This window comes from Neofelis nebulosa, chromosome 4, assembly GCF_028018385.1.
Source record: "Neofelis nebulosa isolate mNeoNeb1 chromosome 4, mNeoNeb1.pri, whole genome shotgun sequence".
Taxonomy (NCBI): Eukaryota; Metazoa; Chordata; class Mammalia; order Carnivora; family Felidae; genus Neofelis; species Neofelis nebulosa.
Window position 1 is genome coordinate 47420941 of NC_080785.1, and position 21478 is coordinate 47442418.

Consider the following 21478-nt stretch of genomic DNA (forward strand, 5'->3'; position numbering starts at 1 on the left):
TTCGGGAACTGGCAAAACTAAGCTGTGATTTTAGAATTTGTTTCATCTCAACTTTTGGGAAGAGAATGGGGGTATCTACTAGGCAGGACTCTTCTGGGGTGCTGGAAGTAATTTTCTTTTGTGATCTGCATGAGAGGTTCATGAGTGTGGGATTTTGCAATAATTCATTGAGCAGAACACGTCTGAGCTGTGCACGTTTTTGACATGTGCACTTTACCGCATGCATGTTATATTTCAACTAAAAGAAGAAAGAGACGCACCAGTTCTGTAGGTCTGAGGGGAACTCAGAACAAGCTAGTAACTGGGCACACAGAGAGACAAAAGTAAGACGACGGTCTCCTCGAATCGGCCATCTAGCCCCAGCCCTGGCCAGCACCTTGCCAATCCCTCCATCTTAGCCCTGACCACGCTATAGAATGAGGGTTTTCTAACCATCCATCCCTCACAGAGCATTCTGGAGCATAGAGAGTGCATCTATCCCTGTCTGTATCACTTGTGCGTGCACAGAGATGTTCCAGAAAAGTCTGTTGAGTGAGAGAGAAAATGAGAATGGGGGGGGGGGGGGGGCATGTGCAAACACTTAAAGCGTGAGGTGGAAAACAAACAGCCAGAGGGAGTGGAAGCAACGTGCCGCAGGGCTGGCTGGAATGTGTGGTAATGGCTGTTGGCAGAGGTGAGGTAACATGGGGTAACATGAGGTAACTGAGACCTGGGCTCAGTCAAGGAAGGGGTCAGCGGGTCGATGTGGGTGTGGATGGGAGCTGGGCAGCTACCGCGCTCAACTGCTGAGGAGGGGGGTGGCCTTAGTTTCGATGCCATTCCAGCAGCTGCTTCCCACGTGGAATGGGACTTAACGACCCTCCCTTCTTTTAGAGGCAAGTGCATACAGGTCATTTCAACTGGTCAGCACTGGACCTGCTAGCTGGTCGCCATTTCCCTTTTCAGAAGACGGGAAATATCAGGGAACACACATGCTTCCTTGCTTGTTTTTTCTGGACACTGAGGAGAGGCCTTGGGAAAAGAAGATATTGCTATTATGAGCACTGACTTACCGAACGCAGTCAGCTTTGCTATCTCCTTCAAACAGGAGTTTTTGTAGGACACAGCCTTGGACAGCTGCCAGAACCCCACAGGGACCCCCCTGCAAAGAAGGACACACATTAGTACCAGTGAGGACTGACCAGGGCAAACCTGGCTGTTCCTCCAGAACCAGCCTGCTCCCACCAGTTCCTGCCCCTCCAACACGGGCCTTTGATGTGCTGAGTACTTCTGCAAAGCACTGAGCCTAGTCACAGAGAGGGGGTGACAAAGGCCACGGTGCCCAGCACTGGAAGAAGAGCAAGTCTGCAATGTCTCATGGGAAGAAAACAGGCCTTCACTACCAGTCAGGTGTAAAACCAGGTTCATCACCATAGGTTCCCAGTCATCCAGAGAAATGCTTCCATGTCCACAGGCTGAGGGTGTCAACAGTTTACTCAGCTTCGAGGCCCATCCTAAAGGCCTCCCCCTCCAGGAAGTCTCCCCTGATCACCTCAGTACCCCCTGCAGCAGCCTCTGCTTATGTGAGCAATCTTTTGCCCAGGTGTGGCCTGTCTCAGCACCCATTATGTGTGTCTCTATTGCCCCCCCACCCCACGTTAGAGGAAGAAGGCTCCCTGAGGGGTTCATTTCTATAGGCATCAACAAGGACAAGGAATATCAGAGTAGCAGATGTGGGTGCCCTTGAGCTGGGGGTGCAAAATGAGCTGAGCTTGGCCACACTAGGGACAAAGGCTAATGGTCTTGGGGTTCTTCCTCGGGCAGTGTGGGGCAGGGGAGCTTCCTGGGATTTGAGAAATGGAACCTCGTTGGGCTGCTGGATTTAGAGTATCTTCTGGCCCTTAAAGTGTGTAACTTGGGAAATGTGTACACACCGTGTCCAAATCCTGCTCCCGTCTACCTACACTTCCCTGTCTTGAAAACACCTCCTCCTCACACACTTCTTCTCGAAGCCTCTCCTTTATTCAGGCTGCCTCCTGCCTCAAGTGTCCTCTCTCCAGCCCTGCTTGCAAAACCATTTCCCAATACTCTGCCTGTGGACCCACTCTGATGCCCCCAACAAACACAGAGCCTCCTTCTGCTCCTCTCAGAGAAGATTCTGGACACTGAGGAGAAGTCTTCATAGAGTAAGGGTCACACTCCCCAGCTCTTGTTCTGCCAGCCACACATGAAATTCCAGCACTGGGTGACAACCTGGCAAACACAGGGCTAGTTGGCACTGAAGAGCTCAGGAAATGCTCGCAGGACTTACCAAACTGGGGGACATCCTGCCCCTGTCTGTGATGGGCCCACAGAAATGTCCCTGGGAAACTTAAAAGCAACCTGCCTTGTTCTGCACGATGCCGTATTTTAACGAGGCTTTGTCATTAAAGGAAAAACTCTGAAGTTTCCATTCCTCATTGAAACAGCAAAAACTGGAACCAAACAGAAGGGCCTTTATGTCCTGTCAAAAGAAGAGAGAGTTTCGTCAGTTGTCTTAAAAGCAAACAATAACACACTGCGCGGTCTACGGATTCCCACAGGAGCTGGTCTTGCATTCTAGCAGGGCATCCCGTTTTCCAGCAGGGTTATTTATTTTCTTTTTCTTTTGCAAACTCATTATTATCTGAGAAAAGAGAAAAGTCGATCTCTGGAACGTCCATAAACCAAACCAGCCTGTGCTGACCTGGGCCCAAGTCTTGGTAGGTTCTTTAGGGGAAACTGAAACAGAAAATTTTAGTTTTAGAAAGGTTCTTGGAGGTTCTTGGCTGTACACGGTAACCACCTGTGGAGTGTTTAACCATCCTGATGCTCAGGCCACATGCCAGGCCAACTAAATCAGAACGCTTGGGTGTCAGACTCCAGTATCTATGATTTTAAATGCTCTCCAGACAATTCCAATGTGCAGCTACATTTGAGAACTGGTGCTGACAGACAGGCTTACCAAACTACGTCCCACACAGGCCAAACTTGGCCCCACACATGTTCTGTGGATAAAGTTTTATTGAAATACAGTAACACCCATTTGCTTACATATGTTGGCATTTGCTTCTATGCTGGCTTTTACGTTACGATGGCAGAGTTGAGTGGTTGTAACAGAGAGCCAAAAATAAACGATCTGGCCCTTTTTGGAAACAGTTTGCCAGCCCCTGCTCTTATACTCTTACTCCAGGGAAGAATCTCCTCTACAACATCACCCACAAGTGGTCCCCCATGAACTCAGCTTGAACTCCAACAACCCAGGGAGGGGTTCCCACCCCCTCCCAAGGCAGCCCCTCCATTTTTCCACAGCTCTGTCTTCCCCAAACTTCTAGATGACACTGATCTCACAGTTCATCTCCCATAAACCAAAGCCCCACCCTCCAGAGCCCCCGAAAGTGCCAACCCCTCCACCTGACCAGCCCTGGAAGGCAGAGCCTCTCCCTGGATACCCCCTCCTTATGCCAGCTCCCTCCTCTCTCTCCACCATGGTTTTACACCCAAGGTCTCTGAAGGGCCAATTCATGGGTTCTGTTGCCACCTCTCCAGGTCAGATCTTTCTTATAGATTCAGATTATTTCCTTCTAGAATCGGTTCTCTTTTGCTTTTCATTAAGAAAATCTCAGCGACAGAAGCATTTGTCAACATGTCGGCCCATCAACATGGGCTGGCGGCACACAGGAGAGAAGCCTGGGCGAATTCATCTATCAGGGTTTGCTTTTCCTTCTTGTGCCAACAACAATCATCCGTGTATTTGAACTGAGTTTTTTGAGAGCCTAGAAACTATAGGGACTTGAGTTTTCTGACTGAAGCCCATGTCTGTTCTCTTAAGCACAGAACGACAGCCCCCAGCTAGGCACAGCATGGTCACCAGGTCACAGAGTTAACAGCCTGGAAACCTGGGTGCTATGGATGCCATGTGTCCTGAGCCCTCCTTTTCTCTGGGTGGGCCTTAGTTTTTCCAGCTGCTTTTGGAGATGCTACTGCTGGGTGGTCTGAAGTTAGGGGTCTCTAGGGCCCTTCCCAAAATAGGAGTGTTGTGTTCACAGCAAACAATCACAGCCTCGTGGCTACAGATAGCCAGAGCACTTTTCCCAGGCTTGGGGCCATGTAAAAGTGTCCGACCCCCCAACACACACACCCATGCCCTCCATGGTTTGAAAGAAGGAAAGAAAAGGGAAGAGAGGAAGGGGAAGGGGAAAAAAAACCTCTAGAAAAATCTTTGACTTTTTTATCTGTGTGCTGAGTAAATAGGGGGTCAGCTGTGTCCCCAGACATTTTAGCTTTTCCTCCTGGATCCTGGCTGAAAAGCCAGTGGGATAGTGTAAGAGCAGCATTCCATCCCACAGGAACCACTGGCCAAGGGGAGGGATAAGGCCATCTGGCAGCTGAGATGGTGAGGAATCCAGGGCATCCCTGCAGAGGAGGCCGGTAAGGCCAGGAACCTGCCCCTTAAGTCCTCTCAAGTCCCTCCAGGAGGCCACTGGTGTGAACCCAGTGGTGCTGAGGAATTGTTAAAACCCTCCTGTCCTTCCCTCACTGCAAGCCCAGCCTAAGCCCAGCATGGGGGACGAGCGCTAAAACAGAGCCGCTCTAATGAGGACAATTCTCCCAGTGCCGTCACAAGTCTGGAGTGGCCCACTGCAGATGTGCAGAAGCGGCTCCGGGCCAAAAGAAGCACGAGACCCTGGAATGTTTGAGTGGGAGGAGGCTGTACCCACACTTCTTCCTGGAGAAGACCACACCCCCATTTTCCTGACTCTCAGTTCAGGTTCTTCTATACCACGCCTGAATTTCCACTTGAACAACGACTGAGACATAAGATGGTTGGGGTCAGGGGGATCATAACCACCTCACCCACACCAGTTCACATCAAAACAGCTTCAATTCACACCACACCAATTCACACCAATTCAAATCAAGACGTATGAACGCGCACTTTCAAGTTGACAACGCACCTTGGCCACTGAGAGGTCGATTGGCTTTGACACTATCTGCAGCTTGAGCATGGATGGGACTGGAGACAGGATGACTTCTTCCCTTACCAATTCATCCTCCACATCCTCTGAAAGAAAACCAGGGCATTTGAGCTCCTTGTTATGACCCACGGGGAACAGAATCAGAAATAACACCGCATGGATGAGTTTGAAGGAAGGGAGGGCTTCCCCACCCTCCACCTGCCTCTCCCCCTTGGGGCTCCCAGGCCTTCACAAGAAGGAAAAAAGACAGAGTAAGGGCCCTGGTTCCTTGTCGCAGTCCCATGCTGGTCCATGGCACAAGGTGGTTACCGGTCCACTTGAAAGCTCTGCCTGTGGACACGCAGTGAGACAGGAGCCTGGGGCCGAAGCCATGGAGTCAGGCCCAGAAGAGCCTCACTCAGACACATTTCTTACAAAAGGTAGGCATGGCAAACAAACCTGTGCCTGAGGACAAACATGAAGAGGGCAGAATTAGGGGGGAAAAACGCCATTGTTCCTGATAAAATAACAACAGATTATCACTGTCGCAGCTTTCACTTACCAGCCACTTGTGTTTTAATGCCTAGGTCCCATAACAGCCCAGGACAAGGTAATTATTGTCTCACGCCTACTTGCAGATGCAAAACTGAGGCTTAAAGAAGTGAAATGACTGGCCTGACATCACACAGATGGAAAAGAGACATGATAAAACCCAGGCCAGCTCCTGATCGTTCTGTCTTCCTGCCAACCAGACCTCCCTGGACCTCCAGCTGGAAGGGCCACTAAGTCACCTGCCACTCACAGTCATCTTACAGCTGAGGTGACGGAAGCCCAGAGAGGGTCCCAGCATGGGTCTCCCAGCCGGGCCTCCCTCTCAAGATTGTACCCACAGCCGTAGCATTTACCAGAACACTCAGAGGAAGGACCCAAGTGTAAACAATCCAAGGTAATTATGCTGGCAAAACTGAGCAGACCAGTCTCCAGAGAGCCTGTTGAACCATCCCTGCCTCCCATTTTCCTGAAACTAAATGATTATTTAAAAAGTACACCACACTACATAGAAATCAACATTATCTCCTATAATTCTGTATATCTAGGACTATAGAAATGTCATTGTCCCTGTCCCACTTCTTCTGGAGAGGCTATCCAAAGACCAACACCCCCAGGACACATGTTTTATATCCCATTCTACAGGCTCCTTTTCTTCCCTTGGGGAGGAACAGGCACAGCAGCACAAGACCAGCTCCCAGAGTCCCAGCCCACTGAAAAGGAGACCCTCCCACCTTTAGGCTGAAAACAAAAATTAAAAATAAGCCTGGAATTTAAATGAGAATCTGAATTTAAATGCAAACTCTTCTTAGTTAGGGTCTCTGAAAAAGCCACCCTGTGACCATAGTCTTATAAAAGCACCCTGAAATAATGACGAGATGTTCACTTAGCAACATGCATGGGTCTTAAAAACAGGGTGCTGGGTAGAGAAGGCAAGAACACAAATAAGATATATATATATATATATATATATATATATATATATATATATACACATACACACACACACACATATATATACACACACATATATATAACACAATATGATTTACATCCATTACAAATATATGCACAAAAACACTATGCATTTTGCAAGAATATACACACGAAAACAGATACCAACTAAATACACGAGAATGACTGCTTGAGGAGAGGAGGGTCATGGGAGGGTGGGGGTGGGGCTAAAAAATGAAGGAAAGGCAGGAGAAAGAGGAGAGAAAGCGAGGGAGGGAAGGAAAGAAGGATGAAGGGAGGAAAGGGAGGGAGGCCAAGGGGAAGGCTTTGCAAAGATCAATACTGAGAATGTTCCCTGAAGGAATAGAGATGTGTGATTAATTCAACCCTGGGCAGCTGAGGCCCAAAACAGAGTAGGGGAGAGTAACCTGAGTGATTCCACCAAGCCCTGAAGGGCTCCTTGCAATCACTCAGGCCAGATTGTTTCCTGGAGGCATAGAAGGGGCAGTATTTAAGCCTATTTGGAGGCTTCTGTTTAGTCTGAGGTTGTCCGGAAGGGAGCCCGAGCCGAAACGTGCCTGCTCAGGGCTCCATGAAGTAAATCTGAGGATGAAAGTTGGGGGCCCAGATTGGGTGGAGCCCCTAAAAGGAGGCAGCCTCCCTTGGCTTCTGCCAGGAGGAAGTTGGCCCCTGTGCAGGGATTTGGTTCAGGACCACATAGCAGGCCTCAGGCCCAGATGTGGTGGGACCGCCATGCAAAGGAAAAACAAAGCAGTCCAGAATGACATGTTGGCCAAGCAGACAAAACCATCTGCAAATGCCGGTGGTTTAAGAATGCTATTTTTAAGGCCCTGGTATAAGTGTCTGGTTGAAAGAAGCAAGGGAGCTTGCTTCCCATACCACTTTATTTACCCTTTGGAGGAAAACGTATATATGTGGTAATATATAATAAAGGTCCATATACCTCTTTTTCCAGGTACCCTAATCAGTATTTCCCGCTGACTACAGATATCTTCTCCTGGAAGTGCCCCACCACCCCAGACTCCAGAATCTCAGCACGGCACCCCTCCAGGCTTCAGTTTTGATAACAGACTCCATCTCCTCAGTCCTCCTCCAGGGACTCAGTCTGAGACCTTAGCCCTCTCTCCCACATCATGATGATCTAGCCTCCCGATCATTCTGCCTCCAGGATGTCTCATACCTCACCCCCGCCTTTTTCCCCTCCGCTGTTACAGGAATATGTCATTCTTTTTCTATCTGTTCATTAAGCATTTCATTGAGCATCCATGAGGTGCCAGGAATTATGTGGGAGAGTGGAGGTCCAGGATGAGTAAAGCATAACCCCTGCCTTCAAGGAGCACACTGCCTGGGGGTGGGGGGGTGGGGGGGGCGAGAAGCCCAAACAAATAATGGAACATGAGTTCCACTTAAAATAGGGACGGTACGAGGGTTTTAAGAGCAGAAGAGAAGAGGTAAATAGCTCTTCCTTAAAGAGTCAGAGAAGCTTTCCATAAGAGCTAAATATTTGAGCAGGGTCTTGAAATACCCAGAGGATTTCACCAGATAGAACAGGGGCCCAATCACATCTTTTCTCGACTATTCCAAGAACCCCCTCCCTGGTCTTCCAATATCCAGGCTCTTACTCCTAAAATCTATCCTACGCACGTATCCAGAGATAGCCCCAAAGCCACAGCCCTGCATACATTACTGCCCCCACACAGAATTTTCAAGTGCTCTTTACTGGCTAATGATTTATGGTCAAGCTCATTAGCACAGCACTCAAATCATCCCCACTCTTCCACAACTTTGTTCCCAGCCTCATCTCCCCCTGACCCTACAACTTCCCCTCCAGGCCACTCACCTCAAGCCAATCACTCCCTCACCCTGCAGGCCTTGCATGTAAGGTCTGTTGCACATCTCTACTTGGCGAGACCTTGCTCAACATCCAAAGCCCTGTCTAAATACCACCTCATTATGCAAACCTCTGGAACCCACCACAGAACTCAGCTTATACGTGTCTAGAAGCAGTGATGAACTGCTGATCATCTGCTTTATATGTTGCTGTCAGAGGACACCTCTCTTCCTTTGTCCCACCCAACCTGGCCCTCCAAGAAAGCAAGCCCACTTTATTCACCTCAATCTGCTCAGCCTCATCTATGCCCTGACATATAACTGCTAACAAGTCTGTGGAACTGCAGCAAAGGAAAATGAATCAGGGTGGAGAAGAAAATGCCATTCCTCTAATCAAATTTTGTTCCTTTCTCCTCTTCACCCCAAAACTTCTGTCCCTTTCCCTTGGTGACTGCGTTTCATGATCTCTTACCTCCTATTTCTTTCTCCTTTTCTAAATCATTAGCTGAGCCACTAGCAAAGAGGGGTCTGCCTCCCTCTGGAAAACACACACACACACACACACACACACACACACACTTCAAACAACTGAGTTCTGAGAGAATTGCTAAAAGCCTTCCTTCCAGTAGAAGCCCTTTGGGTTCTGAAGGCCAGGAAGTGCTTCGTTTTATGTCCAAACAGGAGTGGCTTTCACTGGAAAATCTTCAAGTGCAGTGCTTTACAGAAACGCTTCAGATGCCAGCATTTGCTGGCTCCGGACCTCATTCTGCATCGCCGTGGGCAGAACTGCCCCTTCCCGGGCTGGCCAAGTGATCCCCACCAGCCATTTCTGATGATTAAAACTTGAAGGAATTGTTACCTCTGACGCGAGCTGAGCAGAATAAATAAACCCCTGCCTCATCATTCCGAGAGGCCCCTGCCTTTCAACTTCATCAAAGCAAACTGTCAGACTGCACGTCGCACACAAGTAACTTCTAAAGAGAGCACTGCTTTCTTCCTTTACTTTAAAAGGAGTGCTTAAAAGGAGAGGAAAGAGGAAAAGTCACTGAATGGCTGTCGTCTGCCAAGATGGCCAAACAGGTAAATCGCTGGCTTTCGGGAGAAGAGCAAATGTCAACAGCACTCAAGCCTCATCCTTTCATGCCTGGTCACTGGTTCGCCATCGTCCATTCTACTGCTGCTTTGCCAAGCCCTGCAAACACATCGGTCTTCGGGGAGTGGAGAATTACACAAAGGCGAACAAAAGATTGCTTCCAAACTAAAGAGTGGGTGGACACGTTCTCTACCTTGATCTGAGACAGCAGTTACATGGGTGTACACATATGTGCAAATGCACTTAAGATGTATGTACTATGCACTTCACTGTATTTTATGCCTCAATAATACATTGATAAAAGTTTTTAAAGGATGGTCTCCCCCAGGCAAAGCTGTCGTCTAGAGACCTTTGTAGGTTCTGAATAGTCCTAAAAGAACCCCTAAATGCAAAAAAGGCTCCTCTGCATCCCACCCATCCCCCCAGCCCCGTGTGGGTCCAGAAATGCCCAGACTTCTTATAAGGATTTCTCCAGGACAGAAAGACAGAAAGCAGAAGAAGACAGCAACCCAAAAGAGAGAAGCCCGCTCTACTCACTGGGCCAGCCTCTCCTTCCTGAGATCAGGTGGGAGGAAAGGAGTCCCCACCCACTGCCTCCCAGACGGAGCAAATGAAGACCACTGGACCCTGATGGGCACAGCATACAGGCATCGGCTGCACTTACCAAGCTGCAAAACGCTCAGCTCCCCATCAGCCTTGCTGGACACTGGCAATTGATTTTTCCTAGAAAAAAAGAAAATGTCAATGTACCAGAGGAAAATATAAACAGCAGAGAAGAATGCAGGAAGCACTGGCTGGGGGTTCAGGAGATGGGTTCTCTCTAGCCCTGGCCCTGCCCCTCATATGTGCCTTGCCCCAGTCACTCTCCCTTCTCTGAGCCACAGGTTCCATATTGGATGGGACCAAATTGGCTCCAAAAGTGCCTTTCAATTCTGTATTCTCACACACACACCAGCCAATACAGGATGATAAACCCTGTAGTTTGACACTTGCCAAGAACCAAAATGCAAGCGTATCTTGCTGATGTCATTATGATACTGCTAGAAAACACACACACCCACACACACACACACACACACACACACACACGCACACACACACACAAGTTCTTGTAATCACTGCCCAGATTTTTTTCATCTCATTCTATTTTCTTTTTTGTTTATTTCCTTTCTCCCAGCTTTTTTGTAAAGCTATCAGCTACCATTTATAAGAAACCTCTAAAGTGCACCAAAAACCTATTCTGTGATTCTGATTTGTAAGTTCAGGTATGTACATGTGGAGCTTTCTAAAAATGGCCCACCTGTATTTCAGCTCTCTTTAGATATTTTTTCCCCTCCAGCATGCAGCGATTTGTACTAGAGTAAAATCTTTTCTTTTAAAGAATGTATTAAAAATAACAATATTACATCACTCTCTGAAAACCCATTCACTACGTTAAAATGACAGCTCTTTTGAACGTGGAATTGAAATATATTTTCCTCCAACATCCTTGCAGGGTAAGATATGATTGAAGTAACAATCGTAATCTTGCCATGGTTCGTTCTATTGAATTGGCTTCCTCCTGAAGATGTATTGAAGGGGTGTGAGTGGAAGACCACGGAGGACTCACGGTACCAAATCTGTGAGCACGTACTGCTTTGGACTCTGGGTTTCTTTTTCTGGTTCCAGAACACAGAGCTCCTTTCCCCACCCTCCCAGGCAGCCCTAATCCTCCCCCCCACTGGCTCAAGCCTATTTTCCTCAATTCAAAATGGCAAAATTCCTATGTCCCTACACGACCAGGATTCTGCGAGCATTCTCCTGGGGACTGGTAAAAGAACAAGCTGGAAAGAGCATTTAAGGCCTGAAGGGGCAGTAGAAGGAGGTGACGGAGGAAGCAGTGCAGATGCTGTGTCAGAGCCCCTCTTCCCCAGCCTGCAGCAATGAGAAACAGCATGCTCATCAGAAGCTTCTGGAAGTGTACCTCTCACACCGCAACTGGCTATGCCACTGAAGGCTGAGGACCGGAGTCCCACCTTTATCTGTCCCTTCCATCACTCTTCCCTCGGGGGACTAAGGCAGAATGCCTCCCCCTGCACCTCACTATCCGTTTCTGCAAAGTGACGACTGAGGCATGGTACTAAATGGCCCCTGACACCTGCCTTGAATCATTTCAAGCAGGGAACAGCAGGCACAAAGCCATCTCTGGACTACCCCGGAGAAAGTAACATCTCCCTTGTACCCCATCTCTGTTCTCTGCCTCTTCATCTGTCACCCGAATCATTGGAATGGCCTCCTCACGGGTTTCCTGACCCCCAGTGTGATGCCCCACCCCAGACCATCTTCACATGGGTGTCAAAGGCATCTTTCTAGAAAGCAAACCTGACCGTGCCACAGCCTGGCTGAAGTTCTTCCAGGGTTCCCCATCGTCACCACCAACAACAATATTTATAAAAATGACAGCAATCATAGCAGCAAACACTCTCCGACTCCTTTGACTGTTCTAGGCACTGTGCTGAGTGCTGTGCAAGGAACAAAAGCCATCTGCTCCTCAGGACGGCCTTATGAAGTAGCCATTGTGCGGAGCCTCAGAGAAGTCCGGTAATTTTCCCGGTTACACAGCAAGCAAGTGGCAGCACAGGAATTTGAACCCAGGCAATGACCCCAAAGACAAAGGCAGCAACCACCACACATACTGCTTCCTTAAAAAATAAAATCCAGGATGGAGTGTCTGGCTGGCTTAGTCAGCAGAGCCCACGACCCTTGATCTTGGGGTTGTGAGCTCGAGCTCCACGCTGCGGGGAGAGGTTACTTAAAAATAAAAATAAATAAACAACATAAAACAAAACCCAGGCCCATTGGGGTGCCCTATGGGCTATCATGACCTGGCCACCTACCACTCCACCCTCTGCACCCTCACACTCCACGCGCATCTCCTGAATGCTGAGCTTCTCAGCCTCTGCCTCTATACCTTTTCATAAGCTCTTCCCTTCTGCTAGAATATACTTTGGCAAACTCATGCTAATCCCCTACAGCCCAAGTGGGATGCCACGTCTTTCTCAACTCCAAACGTGCGTTCCTTCATTTCTTCACCCTCTCATTCAGCAAACATGTGGCAGTTATCTGGCAGGCCAATCTCCCTGCCCAAAGGAGACCCGGGCATGCAAAAGGACGAGACATAAATTGCAATTTGACATGGTGTAGTGGGCTGGACAACAGGCCCCAAAGATATCCTGTGAATAGTGCCTTATATGGCAGAAAAGACTTCGCAGAGAGCATTTACATTGAGGATCTTGGGATGGGAAAGGGTATCCTGGATTACCCAAGTGGGAACGATGTAATTACAAGTGTCCTCATAAGAGGGAAGGAAGCAGAAGGAAATACGACCCGGAAGAGGAGGGGTGGTATCACACCAGAGGCAGAGGTTGGAGGGACGTGCTCTGAAGACGGAGGAAGGGCCACAAGTCAAGGACGTGGGTGGCCATGAGAAACTACAAAAGCAAAGAAACAGATTCTCCCCTGGTGTCTCCAGAAAGAACCAGCCCTGCCAACACCTTGACTTTAGCCCCAGTGGAACTGATGTCAGACCTTGATCCTCCAGAACTTAGTGCCATAATAATAAACTCATGTTGTTTTAAGCCACTAAGTTTGTGGGAATTCGTGACAGCAGCCACAGGAAATGAATACATACGGTAAGAGAAACAAAAAAGGAGGGATGAAGGACCATGGATTTTCTGGGTCAGCTCTGTACCCCTCATGCCCAGCACCTGGTCAGGGCTCCATAAATGGGTGCTAAGTACCAGAGTGACCCTCACAGAAGTGAGGTGACTCACACAAGGTCACGCAACTTAGGAGTGCCCAAGCCAGAACTCAAACCCAGGTCGCTGGCTCCAAATGCTTTATTTTGTTCTTTCTTCTATCTCATGCTTCCTTCCCCTGTCCGGAACCCTCCATGGCTTCCCATGGCCCACAGGACAAAATTCAAACCTCCCAAGTGGTCCCCTTGGCTCCTGGGGGCAAAGCCTTGGAGGATGTGGGTGGCCAAGAGCCACGGTGAGAGGGTGGTGATGATTTTCCTGCCGCATAGGGTACAGCCAGGCCTCTCCTGGGTCATGGGACTTCCACCCGGAGCGCCATCCATCAGCCGCAAAAGCCCAGCTCAGATGCTTTGTGCCCATTTCCCATAGATCTCATCACCAGAGGAGACTTCAATTATGCTCACACTCAGGGAATGTGTTTATTGTTCCTTTCATGTGTCCCTTTGTGGCATAAGCATTGCAAAGTTTAAAAGGTCAGTTTAAAAGCATGTTCTTGCCTTTGAGTGAAAAGCTATTATGCAAAACAATGACAAAAAGATAAATCAAGGAGTCAAAACAGTTTTTCAAAATGTGATTGTGCAGATAACCCAGAGACATGTGTCAGAGTATGCATCTAATAAATCCGCAGGAGCCGGACTGTAGACACCCAGCTTGTCCGCTGTGTCTGAGGTCACCACTTCCTACCCAAGCTCCCCTTTGTGGCCCTGAGGGAGAAGCAAGGACCAGGGCACTGCAGGTGTTCAGGGCTACACGGGGCCAGGACTCAATCCCACATAAGTGAATCTTGGCTGGGTAGGAAGAGCTACTTGGAGACCTGAGTTCTCATCCCTTCTCTCCCAAACTCTGCATGCCCGCAGGCAAGTCATTTACCCTCTGTGGGCATCAAGTGCCTCATCTGTCCCTCAGGGGAAGCCTGAGCATGCTGGTCATTGCAGGACATGACCAGGTGCAGGGGCTCCAAGAAGCCTGAGGTGCCGGGTCACACTAGTTTTGAAGACGCTCTACTGCCTCTACAGTCCCACATTCTCAATATTTCACTAGCTCTTAACATAAAAAGAGACGAGGAGATGCTCCTTCCTGAATGTTTGTACTGGACACGTGGCTAAATAAGTTACGGAGTACAAAAAAAAAGGTGTCCCATGAGAATAAAGATATTGACCACTTACTATATATTCTATTTGATGAAAACTCAGAACCCCATGTGGACGGAGTCCAAATTGACCCCACTCACGCGGCACAGGAATCCAGAATAAGTAACATAAAATTTTCCTGAGCCAGTGATATCCTAGCACACCTAACTAAAGCAATGTAAAATTATCTGGTGGGGCACTTCTACAAAGCAGGTCATACAAGATTCCCCAGGGGAGACAGATTTTTTTTTAAGCCCCACTGAAAATATGCTCAACACTAAAAACTGGTAAATATATGAGAAAATCATGCATCATAAGTGAAAGCCAGATGACACAGCCAATAGGACTCCCAAGAACCTGAGATGATAGAACAACAATCTAAAAGAGACTGTAATTAGAATAGGAAGACTTTTTAAAAAGGAATGGAAATCAGAGGCACCTAGCTGGCTCAGTCAGTAGAGCATGTGACTCTTGATGTCGGGGTTGTGAATTTGAGCCCCACACTGGGTATGGAGATTACTTAAAAATAAAATCTTTAAAAAAAAAAAGAAAGAAAAAGGAATGGAAATTATAAGGAAAGACATAGACACTATACCAAAAGAATGAGCCGTTTTGAAAAGTAAATACAATCATAGAAATAAAAAACTTATGGACATATAAGGATGGTAACAGATAACAACATAGGAAATTTACATAGAAAATGCCGTGAATCTGTGCTAGAGGAGGGAGTGAGGGAGGAAGACAGGGACAGGTCATGGACAGCTCTTCTCTGTATGACACCATCACCTAATAAATGTAAAAGGAATGAGAATATGATAAAAATTAGACAATCACCATTTTATAAACTCCTAATATGGGAAAAGATTATCAATGGATGGTAAAACCACTGGTTAAAAAGTTTTTGAGGAACAGGATAATCATCTAGTCTGAAAGTTACCGATTCCTCATTAATTGCAAAAGGGAAAATTTCCTTTATAATGATGGAGAGATTGGCAGGAACCACCTTAATGGAGCGATCCAATTTAGCATCAGCAGAAATCAAACAAGCTGACATTATGTGCTCCTGATGTGATGTAATGGGAAATACACAACATCACATATGTATTGTCCTTGCCCAAAACGTGTTTAACATAAACCAAATAATGAAACAGACATTATCTAGAATGTGGTCATTCCGTAAGACAACAAGACTATACGCGTGAAAAACTAAGAATAGAAAGGAAATTGTTTGAGATTAAAAGAGACTAGAGAGACATGACAGCCAAATGCAGGTAAACCTTGAATGGATCCTGGATTGAAACAACTAAAGCCTAAGAGAACACTTTGGAGCCATGTGGGGGAAATCTGATTATGGGCTTTATGTTAGCTGATGTGACGGAAATTTCTTGGGTGCCTTAATGGTACTGTGGTTAGGCAGTAGAACATTCTTGTCCTTAGGAAATGCAAGCTGTGATATTTAGGGATGAAGTGCCACAATGTCTGAGTTTTACTTTCAAGGAAATCATCAAAAATGTATGGGTTACAAATATGCGGAGAGGGGAGAAGGGAGAGGGAGAAAAAACAAATGCGACAAAGTCCTAGAATCACTTAATGTAGGTGAAGGTCGTATAAATGTTCATTTTTCCATTCTTTCAACTTTTCTATAGGTTAGATCTTCTTTAACATTGGGGGGAAACTTGGGGTAAGCTTAAACAGGAGATCAGATACAATGAAGAGATAAGAAATTGCTAGGGGCCATCAGATGACATGATCTGGAATGCAACTCAATCCAAAGAGATCAAATATATGAAAGAGCAAAGAAGAGACATGGAGGGAAAAAAACTTTAATTCCAATGCCCATGTAAAAGGAGTCCCAGAAGGAAAAATAGAGGGAGTGCGAGAAAGGATAACTGCTAAGAACTTAGCAGACATAAACCTCATAGAAACCTAAGAAGCCTCAAATGGCACATGTGGAAATAAATATACTCCTAGAAATGTCATAGTGAAATGACCAGAATATTGACGACAATGAGAAAAATCTTAGCGGAAAGGCAGGCTATCTATAAACAAAAACTACTTTAATAAAAGACATCTTTAATATTCAAAATATTAAAGGTAAGGACAAAATGAAGACATTTTCAGAAAATCACTGAAAAAGTTTACCATCACAGACCTTCACTGAACAAACCACTCGTGGACTTACTTTAGCAAGAAGGAAAGTAAACCCAGAAGAAAAGAGCAGGAAGAAAGCAGTGGCGAGAAAAGAAATCCATAAACATGTAGATAAACCTAAATGAGAGCCGATGATAAAAAATTAATAACAATAGCACTAGTTAGGGGGTGGTTAAAAACAAAGGGATAACGTTAGACAACAATACACAGGAAACATGGGAACGGGAAATGAGCAACTGAAGCTTTCTAAAATCCTTGTATTTTTTGAGGGGGTAAAGAGATTGATTCAACTGAAACTTTAAGTCATTATGATAAAAAATATTTTAAGAGTTACTGCTAAAATAGTAAAAACATATTTATATAACTTCCAAATCAGCCCAAGAAGAAAAAATAACCACCACTTGATTCACAAGAAAGTGCCACTGTGGAAAACAGGTTGGCAGTTCCTCCAAAAAACTGAATATAGAATTACCACATGATAGACTTCTACTCCCAGGTATATACCCCAAAGAAGTGAACACAGGGACACATTTTCATAGCAGCACTATTCTCTATGGCCAAAAGGTAAAAACAACTCAAATGTCCACCAGTGGAAAAAAAAATGTCCACCAATGGATGAGTGGAGAAACAAATTGTTGTGTACCCACGCAATGGAATATTATTTCACCCTAAAAAGGCATGAAGTACTGACACAGGCTACAACGTGGAGGAACCTCGAAAACATGATGCTAAGCAAAAGAAACCAGAGACAAAAGGTCACATACTGTATGATTCCATTTATGTGAAATATCGTAGATTGGGAGTTGCCAGGGATGAGGGAATGGGGGCAGAAATGGGAAGAAACTGCTGAATAGGAAGAGATTTACTCTGAAGAGAAGAAAATGTTTTGGAACTAGACAGAGGTGATGATTACCCAACATTCTGAATGTACTAAATGCCACTGAATTGTTCACTCAAAAATGGTTACTTTAAAAAAAAAAAGGAAAAGAAGAGGAAGAAAAAAGATTTAAAAAAAAAAGCATGGCAGCATGAAAGTACAGAATACAAATGAATTCAAGTGTATCAGTACTATAATAAAAGCAAACAAATTCAACAGGCCAGTTCAAAGAGACACTCAGACTTTTTTTTTAAATAGCAATATGCTGTTTTGTGTCACAAGGTACGTGACACAAAAGGTGAACCATAAAGCCTGGGGAAAAAAATAGATCACTTGTGGGCCAACCATTTAAAAGCTAACGTAACTGATGCTGTACCATCAGATTAAAAATAGACTTTGGAATAAAAAGCATTATTAGTGATAAACCTACAGAATAACCAAAGGAAATTCAACAGGAAATTCAATAACAAAAGGAATTCAACAGGAAAATTTAACCATTTTCAACCTCTATAAAATGGGTTAATTACAGTCCTACCTCAAGCGACTGTGGTGGCAATGAAACAGGCTAATCCATCAAGTACTGAGAAAAGTGCCCAACACAGAACTGCCACATGCTCGCAAACACAATGAAACCTCGATTCCAAACACCTAAACGTATAAATACAAGTGCAAAACTATGAAATAAAATAACAAACAACTGCATCAGCCATGAGTCTGAGGGAGATCTTGGCCGAGAAAGGATTGAAGTATATTTTAACATTAGACAGTCCAGGAGCACCTGGGTGGCTCAGTTGGTTAAGCGTCCGACTTCGGCTCAGGTCATGATCTCATGGGTCTGTGTGTTCGAGCCCCGCATCAGCTCTGTGCTGACAGCTCAAAGCCTGGAGTCTGCTTCGGACTCCGTCTCCATCTCTCTCTCTCTACCCCTCCCACCCCTCTCTCTCTCAAAAATAAGTAAACATTAAAAAAAAAAAAAAAAAGAAAGAAAGAAAACCCAATAATGTAATTCACACCAACAGAGGGAAAAAATGGAAAACGATTTCAATAGATGCAGCAAAAACATTTGATTAAAAAAACTCATACATATTTTTAAAATAAAACCTAGCAAAGAGGCACCTGGGTGGCTCAGTCAGTTGAGTGTCCAACTCTTGATTTTGGCTCAAGTCATGATCTCACAGTTCGTGGGATCGAGCCCCACGTCGGGCTCCGTGTTGAGTATAGAGCCTGCTAAAGATTCTCTCTCCCTCTCCCTCTTCCCCGCCCCCACTCAAAAAATAAATAAACCTATCGAGCCCAAAGGACAAGAAGGGTTTCGCTCTACTTGACATATATGTACTTCAACCCGACCAGACATCCTAACACTGAAGCCCTGGAAGCAGTAGCCAGCTGAGGATGTCACACCCCACGGGACTCAAAGTCTCCCAGAGGTGCACCAGAGGCAGTGCAGCAAGACAAGCGAGACCGACGAGCCGGCGGGGGCTGCAGAGCCCAGGTTTGCCGACACAGGTTTAGCACCCTTGCTACTGCCCGACTCCCAGCAGCACCTCCTTTCAGGACTAGACGGTAATGAAGCAGAGAGCTATTCCACGGTCAGTGGACACAGAGGCACTGGACGGACAAGCCACAGGACCAGCTCGTGCCAGAGAAGATGCATCGCTTCAAGTTGTGATCGCCTCCGAGTCTCAGCTTCCCTTTTGCCAGAATCGTCTTTGGGAAGCTACGAGGGCCCTAACACCTAGTGATTCCGGACTTCGGCTCTCGGGACCCACCCCTTCCCCACCTGCAGACACTCCTTGGACACAGGAGGGGGAGGGGGTGGGAGGAGAGCAAGTCCTTAGGGGGCGCCCTCAGAGGAACAGCTGTGTTAGGTTCTTTTCCTCACAGTGACCTTCCACAGCCTGTGCTGAAATAAAGCCTCTCCTTAAGGACTGAACTTCGGAGGAGTAAGCCTTAATGAGGCAGATCCCTGAGGGCCAGCTGGTTTAAAAAGAATTAAAAAAAAAAAAAAATCAAAGCTCTCTATAGAAAAAAAGACTCTTCACTTTCCTGCTCTCCAGTTCTCTTTGGCTTCCTACAGAGGCTCAGCCAAGCTCCCCCAGGTAAAGGTACAGAATCATGGTGACCTAGATTGGGAAGAAGCTTGGGGGTCACCCAGCATAACCTTGGTTTGATGGATGAGGAATCTGAACTCTGGGGAGAGGAAGGGAGCTCATCCAACGTCCCCACCGCCCAGATGCCCCCCGGGAGATCCATGTCCCAATCTTGAGAAGCCCTCTATCTCCCTGGGCAACCCAATCCACAGACACTTTTTAAATTAAGCCCTAAAGAACAGGAGGCCTCATGAAAGGTGGGGCTGTTGAGAAGTCATCCTGCGCAGGATCACAATGTTTAACCGATCTCAGTTTCATACCCTGCAGTTGCCAGTTCCCAAACTGTTGACCTTCACTATATAAAAGGAATCTTTTTTTTTTTTTTCTTTCCCCCTCTCTCTTTTCTTTTTTCTTAAGGATGTGGAAAACTTGACTAGAATTGCCTGGTCTGACATTTCCTGTGAGAAAGCACTCTGCTTGGAATACTGTGAAAGCAATCTGCCTTAACAATTCAATCCAAATAAATTATCTTCCTGAAACTAGTGAAAAAAGTTAATTGGGAATTGGGCTGCATACCCAAGTCTCTCTCATCCGGGTCCATGATGACGAAGGTTGGACAAAGATAGGGATCGCCCGGTGAGGACAGATCTGGGGAAGGGGAGGGGGCACGGATGGCCCCGCATCCTCCTGGAAAAGCCATCTGCTCAGCCCGTCTAGCTGGAGAGAACACACGTACTCCAGCCTCCTGGACCATTGTTCTTTCAGGGTGACGATTTCTCAGCTTAACTATCTTTCCGTATGTGCCCTTCCCCACAGGCTTTGGCACACACCCTTGATGAGAAGTGTGCAGAGCCAGAGCAAGATCTGAAACCAAGTCCAACATTTATTTCTCTTTCCTTGAGTCAGGCCGGATTCTGGCACATTCCAGAAACAGAGAAGAAATTTACCCAGTTACCAAGACATCAGACTGGGAGGGTTCCTTCAAGGGCACACAATTCACAAAACAAAACTGTACTAGGTGTGACCTTCCCTCGTATTATTCTCCCCTTCTTCCAACTGGCACAAGGCCTTAGCATACAACTGGTGTTTAATGAATGCCCCCTCTGAAAGCTGACAAGTTCTCAGAGTTCACCTAGATATGGCTCTTCCATCTGGAAGGGCTGGAAGGGCCAATCCAGACCATCTAACGTAATCCCGCAGCCCTGTCAGGGATAGGAGTAAGGTGGTGCAGAGCTTTTGCTAAGGACCCTGGCTAGTGGGCAAAGCCAGAAACAAGACTCTCATCTCAGTTCATTTTCATCTATCCCATGCTGGATATCGGAAGCACTGATTACACTTCCTTAAGACCCGAACGCATTAGGACAGGTTGACTGCTCTTCCCTTAAAGCCGCTCGCAGGGGCTTTGCAGCTCTCCCGATTGCTATTTCTTGCCCTTCTCACAGGCTACACTCTCCTGGGTGTGGCTGAGCTCAGTTCCACAAGGAGACTGGTGCCCAGAGGCAGACGTTGCCCAACAGGAAGCGAAAAAGTGGGTAGAGCTGGTGTTACACCAGGGAAAGAAAAATATCCTCTTGAAGGAAAGTGGTCTCTATGGAGTGGATCTCTGGAGCATGGCCAAATTCACTGAACTATTCATTCACCTGAGCTATGCAGTTCACCAAGCAGAATGCTGCTAGCCCACGATCTCCCTTGGTCTTGTCTCCTCCCCTCTGCCCACCAGCACATGGCTGCACAGCTCAGCCAAACCTAGCCACCATGAGATGTTGGGTGAGGCCAATGACCACGGCCAGAGCTAGAGATGTGACATGGTGCCTGGCTCACGCCACAAGGGCCCCGAGGTGTGAGCCCCAGACTGCATACCCAGCAACTGGGATCACAAGCCTGCCTCTGATTAGGTCTCCCGGCCTCAGAGGGAGGACCCAATGGCAAGGCTCTACCAGAGACAGAGACTAGCCCTGGCCCTGCCCTCCCCAAGGCTGGTATAAGAGCCCAGGATGGAAAGGATTGCCTCTACAACCTTGGCCCTGTCCC

At 46.8% G+C, this 21478-nt stretch overlaps 1 protein-coding gene across 3 annotated transcripts in view; it reads right to left on the reverse strand.

Annotated features, from left to right (window-relative positions):
* MINDY4 (MINDY lysine 48 deubiquitinase 4) overlaps positions 1–21478 on the reverse strand; it is a 109810-nt gene that overhangs the window by 49311 nt on the left and 39021 nt on the right. For all 3 annotated transcript variants that reach the window (XM_058724689.1, XM_058724690.1, XM_058724691.1), the window contains exons 6-9: positions 10067–10125; positions 4956–5062; positions 2366–2482; positions 1053–1141 (exon numbers count right to left, since the gene is read on the reverse strand). In XM_058724689.1, coding sequence (XP_058580672.1) covers positions 1053–1141; positions 2366–2482; positions 4956–5062; positions 10067–10125 — 372 coding nt within the window. The remainder of the gene's footprint in view (positions 1–1052; positions 1142–2365; positions 2483–4955; positions 5063–10066; positions 10126–21478) is intronic.